This window comes from Colletotrichum paranaense (genome assembly GCF_030867605.1).
Source record: "Colletotrichum paranaense strain IMI 384185 chromosome Unknown Scaffold_18.1, whole genome shotgun sequence".
Classification (NCBI taxonomy): Eukaryota; Fungi; Ascomycota; class Sordariomycetes; order Glomerellales; family Glomerellaceae; genus Colletotrichum; species Colletotrichum paranaense.
In genome coordinates, this window is record NW_026848976.1 from 714686 (window position 1) to 726525 (window position 11840).

Sequence of the window (11840 nt, forward strand, 5' to 3'; positions counted from 1 at the left end):
GTCTATCTAGCTTGCATCGGCAAGTCCACTCCATCAACTACTCCTCGTTCACGAGCCTTCTCTCTTTCAAAATCGAATACGCCGTCGGGGATGAAATGCCTATAGAGAACATCTACCCCATATCGGCAGGAACTCAACGCCGACTCTCCTATCATTTCAAACGCGACTTTGTACCAGTTGAGTGGCGGTGTTCCTTCGTCCTCCTCATCATCATCGTGCTGGTCGCGAGACCGCCATTTGACCAGCAACCCTCTTCCGTACGGGCTGCTCTCAGCCCTCTCCACCATGTTGATATCCGGGTTTCTTGCTTCGCTTGGAAGACTTTGTGTCCAGGCGAGCGCCTCCTGCCAACGGATAAGGCCGGGCAGGTTCTTGGGTTTATCATTAAGCCTATCGACAACCACAATGCGACGGGCATAGTAGGCGTTACTTAATCCTTCTGGGAGGTACCATGAAACCGCCTCCGCCCTGTCCGCGATGGCCAGACGATTCTGGACTTCCCTCTCGTGATGAAGTATGCAAGCTGCGGCGTGCTGGAGACAGTGTGCGTCCTGAGGGTCCCGCGACGCGCGTGCGGCGAGACGGGCATACCAGGGGCTCTCTTGTGAAAGAACGAGGTCAAGCCCCACGTCCTCGGCAGAATACGGGCTCCCTGTTCCGGGCAGAGCTGGGAGGGGCATAGCAAAGACTTCAACTCTGTCTGGCAGCCCGTCAGAGCTGCGGCTATCTTTGGTGCCGTCAAATATGGCGCGGGCCAGGTCCTCAGTGCGTCCCGGATCAAGCGCGCCAGGAGAAGTGTCATAAAAGACGTAGGCGTACGCCGGGCGCAAGGGCGTCAGAGCGGCATCCTCCGGAGTGTCTGCGGGGACCGAGTATGCCACGAAAGCCGGAATACCGTCATGGCTAGGCGCTGAGTGAACGATGGTCTTGGGCTTCGGTTGGAGCTTCTTTCGAGGCGCCGGCCTGTCAAAGTCTATTGGCTGCGGCAGCGGCTCCTCGTCCTCCCGGTCGTGCACTGGGTCAGGCGGGGGCGAGGGTTCCGCGAAGCCGAGTCTGCGGCAACCATAACACATTGTTTCGATTTTCTTCGGCAGTACAAGCAAGCAGTAAGATTGGATTAATGGGCCGTCACGAAAAAGGTGTGTGTTGGGCTGCGGGCACAGTTGAAATCCTTGAAGAATGATGACTAATCATAATCATCCCAAGCTGTAGTTTCACCAGCATCACCACAGCCGATGCGATGAATGACTGACTGATTGCATATCATTTTCCCCCTACCTCTTAGTTGGCTACTGCTCGTATCCCGTTGTTTTCCATTTCTTGATATAAATGGAAGTTATCAACTGTGTATTCTCCGATACATTCTTCAGAAGTTTACTCCTAGAAGCGTAGCTGATGGAAATGTGGTCATAGATCGCAGGGGCACCTATACGCTAACCGCCACCTTAGCTTGCCCCCCCCCCTGTCCGCTTTGACTGGCATGAAATCAATCTTGAATCTCATTGGTGTTGTCGAAAATATTGCTCTTACAAAATATCTTCGTGATCTCTATTACTAGGATAATCTTCTACAATTTGCCATTCCCCGAACGCCAAGCAGCAGTAACCTTCTTGACAACATCGTGTTGCACAAGTATCTGACCCCATCAAGTCGTGCCTCTATATTTGTGCTCCAGCCATATTGTCTGACTGCTGCCATGATTCTTCAGTATCTTCGTTCGATTGAGGTAAAAGATATTGGTCCCGACCGACTAAGGTACTCGCGGTTTCTTCCCACTGCAACATGTTCCAGTCAAAGCCACCGTCGACTGACATCGGAAATTCCATCTCATCTAGAAAAGGAGTCGCAGGCTCCTCAGCTAACGAAGACTTCGGTATCTGAGACGACGGGGTCCCCGCAGAGTCTTCTTGCGGATGATTATTCATGTTGCCAAAAGTTTGCGAAGAGTCCCGCTGTATGTGCCGCGGGCCCGTCTCTTGAGGCTCCTGGTCACAGAGGATCTTTCCGCCCTTGGAATGGGGGGTTGCCGAGTCTGGCTGAACCAATGTCTCATGAGAGGCTACAGAAGTTGAGCCTGGATGAGAGAAATCTTCTCTACCATAAAGGGGTAATTTGAATGTCACCTGCGATGGGTGTGATGGTCCCAGCTCCTGTGTATCTGCGGTAGCTCTTGAGAGGCCGGGATCCTCATCGACAGATATGTTCTGAGACCCGACCCGTTGGCCACCCATCATGCCTGTAGTGGTCGAAGTGAATATGTCGCGAAATTGGTCTGCAACTTCCGGCTTGTGGACTACGACGATTTCGTAGAGTCTCTTCATCATCTCGCCGACCATGTTGCGAGATGCGCGAAACTCAGTCGGGCTGGAGACCTCGCCGCGTTCGAAAGCTTGTTGAGCCTCAGAGTCAAACATGGAGCGAGAGACCTCTTCAACTTTTCCTGTAATGAAGTCCCTGTAGTCATTGCAAAATCCGACTTCTGTGATAAGATTCTCATTGTCCTCGCAGACTTCAAGAGTGTTAGTTTGCAGAAAAGTCATCGGGCTGAGCCTTAGGAAGCCGACGCAAGAACTTACAAGGAGACTGGGTCCAAGGGCCACAGTCTGGAAAGAGAATGCTCCAAACTTTCTGGAAAGTGCCCAAATGCTTCTCGTAGGAAGCGTCGGTACCTTTCTTGGGCCTCGTTTTGCTGGCTTCCTTAAGTACTTCCTCGATGGCTTTCCAATCGTCCTCGTCCATGTGCAGTTCATCCTGAGAGCACCCGAAGTGCATCGAGTGCAGGTGATTCCTAAGTGATTTAGAACGCCTGTTGCTCTTTGGGACGATGCATTAACTTACTTCAGATCACTGAACGTCCTGAACGAGGTCGGCGCTCGACAAGCTCCACCCACCAACTTCCGATACCTCATGAAGTAGGGACAGAGCAAGTGTTTGCCTAGCTCGTCACATCGAGCCTTTTTAGCCGGCGGCACCTCTTGTTCCTTATCTTCATCCTCATCGTCATCCCTGCCTCTCTTGGTTTTCAAAGGCGGTGATAGACGGGTCGAAATGGTAGCACTGGCAGGTGTTGCTGAGCTTTGCTTCCCTGGCCCAGTCGAACGCTTTCCTTTTGAGGAACTTCCTCCGTCGACCGCTTCATATTTCGCATGGTTTCCCAAGGTGCATAGAATGCCCATAAGCAGTGTTGATACCTCCGAAGAATCATGGCTACGCGGTATGAAATCTTGAAGTCGACGTTGAAGGACGTCGACTACGGCAACGGCATACTTTGGGCTGGCAGCTAGCACCCTTCGAATAGAACTCTCCAGTGGATATTGGTCGTCTGACTCGAGTCGTTCCTCGTCTTGCCCAAAGTTGTTTTCGGAGGAGTCATCACTGTGGTCGCCATCTATGCTGCAGGGCTTTTGGTGTCCTTCTTGGAACGGGCCAAGGGAATCGTCTTCAAAGAACGAGCTGGCCGTCGTATCTGAGATGGACTGCTGGCTGACTTGATCGTCGAATATCGACCCTGTTTGAATAGTCGAGTCTGCAGCTGAAGATACGGATTCTATCAGTCGTTCAGATCTTTCTGAAGTCGTCTGCGCTCGAGCCTTCTCAAGGGACGTTGTCCCTGGACTAAACGACGGAGTCAGTCAGCGTCCCACTGTTGCGCTAGGGTAAGAAGCAACTGACCCTTTGGGGGTAAACTTCCCGTGGTGCTTGGAGCTTAATTTTGGAAATATTTGAAGCCAATTCACCCCATCTGCTGAGTTTTTTGTGAAAACATCGTCGAAATTTGCAATGGTCTCTCTCAAGCGTGCTAGGTACGATTTTCTTGACTCGTGTGTGTTTCCCCCATTGACAAGAAAATCATCTGAGCGATTGTAGTCGTTCTGAAATGCAATCAACCTCCCATGCGAGGAACTTTGGTGCGATGATTCTCCCGTTGCATGGGTCTCCGCTGTGGGACCACGGGGGGCCGAAGCCTCTACTTCTTTGTCGGGGCAAGTCGGTTCCACAGGGAGTCCCGCAGTCGTTGGTATCACCGCGCCGTTGTCATCACTGCTACCGCAAGGAGGGGATTGAGGCATGTCGTGCATTGAGAAAAACCTTTTCGTCGCCCACAATGCTTAGGAATTCTGATAATTGAAGTTGTAAGGCGATGACAACATGGGAACGATCTCAGGCGGACCGCCGACTTTTTGTACCAACCCGAATATAAGTTAGCAGAAGAAAGGGGTTAACTTGTCCAGGATCGTGGACAAATTTTTTTAATGGCCTGCTTGGTAAAACGCAATGTCGTCGTTCGTACCTTTCCCACCTACCCCCTAAGGTAAGGTACTTCAAGTCCTTGTATCCTGCAAGTAGGTAGGCTGTGGACGTTTGTGGCGTTCACCGGCCGCTCTCATTGGAAGACATCATCGTTACAGTGCTTTGTCTGCCGGGCGCTATTTCCCCAGATGTCCTCGATTGTGGGAAAGTTCGACGTATATGACGTACCTCAAGCCACGATTAAGCAATCTTTGGTACGCTCGTGTGATCAAATCATGTCCATGCACTGAGGCTCAAATTCCGCTGGCAGGGAATTTCAAGACCATACAACGGCGTTCTTCTTCATCGTTATTAGCCTAAAGCTTCTTTACGATGTCGATAAGATCATCGAGGAGATCCTAGTGTCTTCCTTCTATCCCAAGAAAGCCGGTTCATAAAGTCTCAAGCGCAAGCGCGAGTCTTTGGCAAAAGAGGACGAGGTTACCAATGTAAGGCGACTTTACAACTACGCAAATCGTCCTGCGGAGACAGCACAAGTCTACATTAGTATATCGTGAGTCTCTGCGTCACTCCTCTGGGATCCTGTCCGGTGTTCCTGAATCATGGCGTCCATACTGCTCCATCCTCATAAGACTCAGTGCTAATGCCAATATCTAGTGCAGAAAGAAGGTGCTCTACCAAGACTTCCCGTGCGTTGCTATCAAAAGCGTTGTGAAACTCCTAGAAGAGCGCAATAATTGTCTGATGCAGGCATATCTCGCGCTGGATGAGATCACCACGACTGGAAAGCCGGCAAAATTCAAGCGGGCTTCGAGTTCAAATGAACCAGAACACCGCCTAATCGGGAGCTCGAGCTGGCGAATTTGAATTGGACTCTTCGTGACTCGTCACTTCCTGACAGGAAAAGAGCACTCGAGGAACCGCGAGCTTCTCGGCAAGTATGCGAAACAGAGCAGTCCAAGCGCAACTCGGCCAAGGGCAAAGTTTCCGACGAAGCAAACAACTTCAAATAAGGCTGGGGAGAAGGAATAATTGTGCTGATCGATCAATCACAAATCAGGCAAAAGTTCGCTTAAACGATTTGTGCCATTCCTCTCATGCCCGCCCTGCCGCCTTGACTAGAAGCCGCGGCCAAGCAGTGTCTTAGTACAGTGATGATTCTGAGCATCTTGATTAGATCGAAGGCTGAGGACAACGACATTCGCCAAAGCGAGCTTCTGGCCCGTACGTACCTTAGTAGGACCATGTACCGCACTGGCTGGGCTGCTCGGATTTACCGGCGCGCGGGGAATCACAGTCAGGTTGCATGCCGCATGTTTCGATGTAGCCCCCGCGTCCCGTCGCACGACGATTCCGGAAAGCGAGAAGCGGGCTGCCGGAAGTCGTTGACAGCAGCCGTTGCACGGTGGCTGTGGATGTCGCGAAGAATTGCGATTCCTTGAAGGCGAGAGCCGCACAGAATACGCGATAGCCGTCATTGGCAGAAATGGACCTGTGACAAGCCCATGGCAAATCTCATCCAGCGAGTCTAGCCCCAGCTCCGACAAATGCTCCTTGGTATTTGTACCAAGTTCAACAGATAATTGAGCGTCTTTCGTTGGCATGTTTTTGTATCAGTCACGGAATATTATCGCAAGGATTTAGACGAGTTATGTTTAAAACACTCATCTACTCATGAAACGTGCAGTTTGTTCCCGCACCCATCTACCTTGGTGACCTTGTTATGTTCTCAGTCTTGGATGAGTAGCCTTCCAAATCTTCCTTCACTCAACATGTATGTATGATGAGAAATACCACAGAGCTTTTTGTTATGAATGGGGCTTAATTTGATATGTGCAATCCCCGAAAGGCTGCAAGTAGCTTTTGCTTTTCCTACTCCGAGCGTGAAAGCTTCGTCAGCGGCCCCCGAAGACTCAAAAGATATTACCCACCTAAAAGTCCTCAACCTTGCCACCACTGACTGCATCAATATATCCTTCGCTCTTCCAAGCTGTCCAATTATGGTTAGTTACGAAGGCGAACATCATTTATCGGGCAAGACAATTGACTTACAGCTAGTCTTCCTCGCAGGTACTCTGGCGCGGAACATCATGTCGACCTCATCGAGAGTTTTCCCCTTCATCTCGGGGAAGTAGAAGAAGCCCCAAACAACGCTGATAAAACTGAACGACCCATATATAAAACCCACTTTGGGTCCGAGGTTACCATACCCAGAATTCATGAGGTATGGCAAAGTAAACGTGGCGACAAAGTTGGCAAAATTGTTTACGGTCCACGCCATCATAGCAGTTATGCCGCGAAGATGAGGCGAGGGAACTTCAGCAGGGGTGATGGCGGCCCTGGAACACGGACGAGTTGGCTTTGGCTGAAGCATCGTCATAGGCAATTAGCTCGAACAATAAGCCCAGGCAGATTGGATAGGAATGAATGGTGAACTCATGGAGATTTAGAATGACTTACAGCTGTGCAAGAGAACCTAGAAAAGAGAATCCAGATAGTGACAGCATGCAAGCTGTGGCTAGCTTCTCAGGCTGTGACGGATCTCGTATGGTTCCGAGCCCTCCAAGAATCATCATGGAGACGCCTCCCAGCGGCACCAAGGTTTTCCAAAAGAAGTGGCGACCAACTCGGTCAACCAAGAGCATAAACGATAGAGATCCTATCAGCCCGGAGCCTTGAGAGATGATGGTGAAGACGAAGGGGTTTATGGTGCCGAGACTTTTGTAAAATATTGTCCCATTGACATTGGCAAACGCTTGGCCAGTCGCCTGAGAGAAGAAAGGCGGAAGCAAAGCAATAGTAGTCCGCCTCTATTAGGGTCGCTTCTAGTCAGCTTACAACAGTTAACCAAGTATGCGGATGAAAGGGATTCGAAGGTTTTGAGGCAACATACAAGATTGTCGCCGCGAAATAAGTCCGCCCAGCAACCTTTCTCTGTGTGCAGCTCTAAGTTCGCCTTCATAGCAGCAAGTTCGAATTCACCGTCAAAGTCAGCTCTGCCGTCGTTTAGACCTTGAAGATTCACGAGTGCCTCTTCATATCGTTCCTTCACCAACAGCCAGCGGGGCGACTCTGGGACGAATACGGTTCCCAGAATCATCAAACTGGAAATAGAAAACAGTACAGCGATCGGCGTCTTCCAGGATGAATTGCTCGGCCATGTTGACGTGGAAAACGATACACAGCTAATGATGATCGTGCCGAGAAGGCGGCCGATCATGTAGCCGGAACCAAGCATGCCGCGAATCTTTGCTGGGACAACCTCGACAATGAACAAGGGAACAAGCCAGCGTTTCATCCCCGTGTAAATGCGAACAATGCAACAGCCTGCGAGTACCTGGCCAAATGACTGCGACGTGTATGTAACAGAGACACCTGCAATACAAATGAGGTTGATCAGGATGTAGACAGTCTGCCGCCCACAAGTTTCGCCGATGGTGGAGGCAAAGGGAAGACCAAGTGCATAGGCAAGAAAGGGAATCGAGTTCAATAGAGAAAGCCTCGTAGTACTGATTCTGCAGACTCCTTACGCATCGCATGTGTCTCCAAATCGCTGTTGAAAGGCTATATCACGAACACAACGTCAAGAATAGCTCGTTGTCAATAGTCGGGAATTGAGCGAATTTGGGCAGGCTCAGTGTTCACTCACAGTCCATGGCCTGAATTGTATTGTAAACTGAGAGATCGAAACCGTTACTGAGCACGTTCAGACCCAGAATGAGGCAGAGCAGTCCCATGCTCCATGTGACATCTTGACTAAAAGGCAGCCGCCTGGCTGGAAGCTAGATCGTTCTCATGTTTCTGTACAACAAACGGCAGAGCAAGTGAATTGTCTGCTCAACTGAAAAGCAATTTCAAGACTTGTAGACAGAACAAATCCATCAACTGTATATCAAGATCACCTAACCTTCCGGAGGCCGCAAGTGATCTTTAAGAATCCAGGAGCGCTTCAAGTGAGCCTAGAACTCGGGTTTCCCCCGCATAATACCCCGGATTTCGAGGAGGCCGGTGGTTTCCACATTGTCCGCCTACCTTATTCGTCCCGGTGCTTGAGTGTCAGGGTCAAACATCACCGACAGCCGTTGAACAAGTATGTAGTTGTTGTGCTCGGAAATTCCGAGCGCAAGCTCTGAAGTTCTGAACTTCGTTGCCAGAAGAGTCTTGGAGTGGTACGTGCTGGGAGTAACCCCGCAGATCCGGTATTCCCGCAGCGGCACCGGCTCGGGCCTCTACCTGACCCTGAGACCCGCCGAGCAGTGAAGCATCTATGCGTTTCGTCTAGTCCAATAGCCATAATAATCTGTAATGAAGCGGCTACAGCTGTGGTATTTGATCTTTCAAGCCTCTTTGACAACTTCAGCTTCTCGCGATAACTAATACTTTTCTTCGCATACTTTCTGCGGACATTCAGCCATGCAAACATCCAAACGACCCAACTTTCTCGTCATCGTCGCTGACGATCTAGGGTTTAGCGATACAGAGCCATACGGCTCCGAGATATCCACCCCGGCTCTGCAGCGTCTTGCCAAGGATGGTCTGCGTATGACAAACTTCCATACGGCCCCAGCATGCTCGCCTACAAGATCCATGCTTCTCTCTGGCACGGATAATCACATTGCTGGACTGGGCCAGATGGCCGAGTTCATGATGGGTGCGCGACAGAAATACGATGGTCACCCAGGATACGAAGGCTATCTCAACTTTCGCGTTGCTGCTTTGCCTGAGATACTTCAGGATGCCGGCTACTTCACTCTGTGCTCGGGGAAGTGGCATTTGGGCATGACTGCCGAAACCTCGCCCTCTAGCCGCGGTTTCACCAAGTGTCTTTCCTTTCTCCCGGGCGCTGGGAATCACCACAATTACGAGCCGCAACTTGATGCGAGACTTCCCCCTTTCATCAAGAGCTCTGGTTTTTGGATGGAGAACGACAACTTCATCGATCGCAGCAAAGACTTGCCTGAGAACTTCTACTCGAGTGACTACTTCACCGATCGCCTGCTCGGCTTTTTAGATGAGCGCACAGGGGAGGAGAAACAGAAGCCTTTCTTCGGATATTTAGCATACACTGCACCACACTGGCCGCTACAAGCACCACGGGAGAAAATTGCCAAATACCGTGGGTTGTATGATGACGGACCGAAAGCTCTCCGAGATCGACGTCTGCGTCAGCTTCAGAAACTGCATCTGGTCCCGAAGGATGTCATTCCGGCACCAGTAGACGTACCTGGTGCTGTTGAATGGAGTGAAAGGGGTGAAAAGGATAAAGCCACGGCAGCCCGAGCCATGGAAATCTATGCGGCCATGGTGGACAAGCTCGACGACAATATTGGACGTGTCATCGAACATCTCGAGGCCAGTGGCGAGCTCGACAACACATTCATCGTCTTTATGTCTGATAACGGTGCCGAGGGTTCCACCATGGAATCCATGCCCATCATGGGCTCACTGGGCATCCGGGAGACACTTCGCCAATTTTATGATAACTCATATGAGAACATGGGAAATGCCAACTCCTTCATCATATATGGGCCGCAATGGGCTCTTGCTGCCACAGCACCTTCGCGAGGCTTCAAAGGCTTTACCACTGAGGGCGGCATACGCTGCCCATGTATCGTGCGGTATCCTCCCCTTGTGAGGAAGGAGGGAGGCATCAGTCACTCCTACACAAACGTCATGGATATCCTACCTACGATGTTGGATCTGGCAGGCGTGTCGCATCCCGGTACAACTTTCCGCGGTCGTGAAGTGGTCGCTCCACGAGGGAAGTCCTGGGTCCCGATGCTTAGTTCCAAGACGTCCGAGGTATACGGCGAGGGTGAGGACGTTGCCGGTTGGGAGCTTTTCGGCATGAGAGCGATACGGAGAGGTAAGTACAAGGCTGTGATGTTGCCTCCACCTCATGGCACCGGCGCATGGGAGCTTTATGACATTGATAGTGACCCAGGCGAAACTAAAGACCTGGCCGCCTCAGAGCCGGGAGTTATGAGCCAGCTGTTTCAGGACTGGGTCATTTATTTCTCCGAAACAGGAATGATCGAGTATCGTGTGAGAGGGGAAAAAGTTGCAGGCATGTAATGTTCTGGGATAGATGCATAACAGCTTAGCGTGGGACGCATACAGCAGGGGAAAAGCATCTGCTATGTCGTGCTCTGATTACTATATATTGGACTTTGAGTGATTTATTTTTCACTTTATACATGTATCTCTATGTCCAATTGTTATGAGCTCCCTAGCCGTTAAGAAATTTGTGCTGATGGTTGAGATCTGAACTGTAGCAGTTGCTGATGTCGGCTTGTAGTTCCCACGCTCTATGTTTATAAGCCTTTTTATTCTTCTTCGTGTCTCTAATCTTGAACGGCATGTACTTGACAGACCGGAGACTGTTCATCATAGCTCTTTTCACAGACAGTGTCTCACCAAGTTCCCTGCTCTCATTCTCGACACTGAGACCGTATTAGTCGTTGACTTTATCCACCAAAAGCCTATGAAAGCTTCGCTACCGCGCAAAACCATCCAGGCTTCCTCTGAGGGAGACTGCACCATCTCCACACTCCGCACATCAAGCATCTAGTACATGCGGAGAACATGCTCAACCTATCGCAAATATATCAGTATCAAAGCTAGCATTTCTCAGCATCAAGGGAAACTTACAGCCGGGCTGGGGCTTGCAGCACTTCATCGTCTCCATACCAACGGTGCCGGGCTCAGATCGCTGCCTCTCACCAGTGATCTCACAAGTCGTCTGGCAGGGCAAGTCCTCAGGAAGATCACAGACCCAACCCTTGGTGAGGCCTCGCGAGATAGGACCGACGTCTGACTTGCAGACCTCGGGGGCGGAGCGGCAGCCCGCCATGACGCCGAGGGACATGGAAGCAATAACGAATGCCTGGGTGAACTTCATGATGACTGATTCATGTGTAGAAAAAGGATTGAAGGTGATATTATTGCAAGATCGACTCTATGTGGTTAGCGGGTAGTTACAATCACATCTACAGAGCTCGAGCGCTACTACTTATACCTAGAAGCTGAAGGAGCTACCCGCTCAAGTACATGTTATTGTCCGCGTACCTCCGACCCCCAGTTTCTGTCGTCGAGTCTAATAGATTGGCTGGTCGTGAGGTCTGGCCTCATGCTGGCTTTACACTGTTGATCACAATCCCCATGGACTTTTGATTCATGATCCGCTATTCTTCTCCGTACTGGCGAGTCAGTACGAATGATACGAACGGGTCATCCCACGCGGCGACAAGCGAGTCATTGTACGACGTTGAGCATCACCAGACTACAGTGCTTCATGCTGACCCTGAGTACGGCAGGCTGGCCAATCGGTCTTGCAAAACCCCACGGAGAATGAGGGTCATAGTATTACTCCCGCGGTGGTCCATTCGCGGTCTCAGTGTGGAGTCACCGCGTCAGGCGGTTTCCGCTGTGTGATGGTGTCTACGGAGTACTCTCTCGGGTCGTTAATCACTTTATAGATATCCTCCCCTTTTTATATTAAAATGATGATAGTTTGAAGCTCCACATATTAGAAATTGAACCTTTTGGCAGTTTATACCGCCTCGAATGACGTTGTAGCGGGGCAACAT

General features: G+C 50.6%; 5 protein-coding genes across 5 annotated transcripts; 1 reads left to right on the plus strand and 4 right to left on the minus strand.

Moving 5' to 3' along the window:
- Positions 1–2: 2 nt before the first annotated feature.
- CPAR01_15289 (uncharacterized protein) lies at positions 3–1073 on the minus strand (the record flags this gene model as incomplete). Its single annotated transcript, XM_060499538.1, has 1 exon — positions 3–1073. The coding sequence occupies one exon, from the start codon at positions 1071–1073 to the stop codon at positions 3–5; it is 1071 nt and encodes a 356-aa protein (XP_060341970.1).
- Positions 1074–1658: 585 nt separating this feature from the next.
- On the minus strand, positions 1659–4079 carry CPAR01_15290 (uncharacterized protein; the record flags this gene model as incomplete). Its single annotated transcript, XM_060499539.1, has 4 exons — positions 1659–2509; positions 2577–2788; positions 2839–3615; positions 3673–4079. 4 exons carry the CDS (start codon positions 4077–4079, stop codon positions 1659–1661), a joined length of 2247 nt encoding a protein of 748 aa, XP_060341971.1.
- A 2103-nt stretch (positions 4080–6182) lies between these two features.
- CPAR01_15291 (uncharacterized protein) lies at positions 6183–7549 on the minus strand (the record flags this gene model as incomplete). Its single annotated transcript, XM_060499540.1, has 4 exons — positions 6183–6241; positions 6304–6590; positions 6712–7061; positions 7145–7549. 4 exons carry the CDS (start codon positions 7547–7549, stop codon positions 6183–6185), a joined length of 1101 nt encoding a protein of 366 aa, XP_060341972.1.
- Positions 7550–8664: 1115 nt separating this feature from the next.
- On the plus strand, positions 8665–10822 carry CPAR01_15292 (arylsulfatase; the record flags this gene model as incomplete). Its single annotated transcript, XM_060499541.1, has 2 exons — positions 8665–10296; positions 10661–10822. 2 exons carry the CDS (start codon positions 8665–8667, stop codon positions 10820–10822), a joined length of 1794 nt encoding a protein of 597 aa, XP_060341973.1.
- Positions 10823–10840: 18 nt separating this feature from the next.
- Positions 10841–11152, minus strand: CPAR01_15293 (uncharacterized protein; the record flags this gene model as incomplete). Its single annotated transcript, XM_060499542.1, has 2 exons — positions 10841–10845; positions 10903–11152. The coding sequence occupies 2 exons, from the start codon at positions 11150–11152 to the stop codon at positions 10841–10843; spliced, it is 255 nt and encodes an 84-aa protein (XP_060341974.1).
- Between the last annotated feature and the right edge of the window lie 688 nt (positions 11153–11840).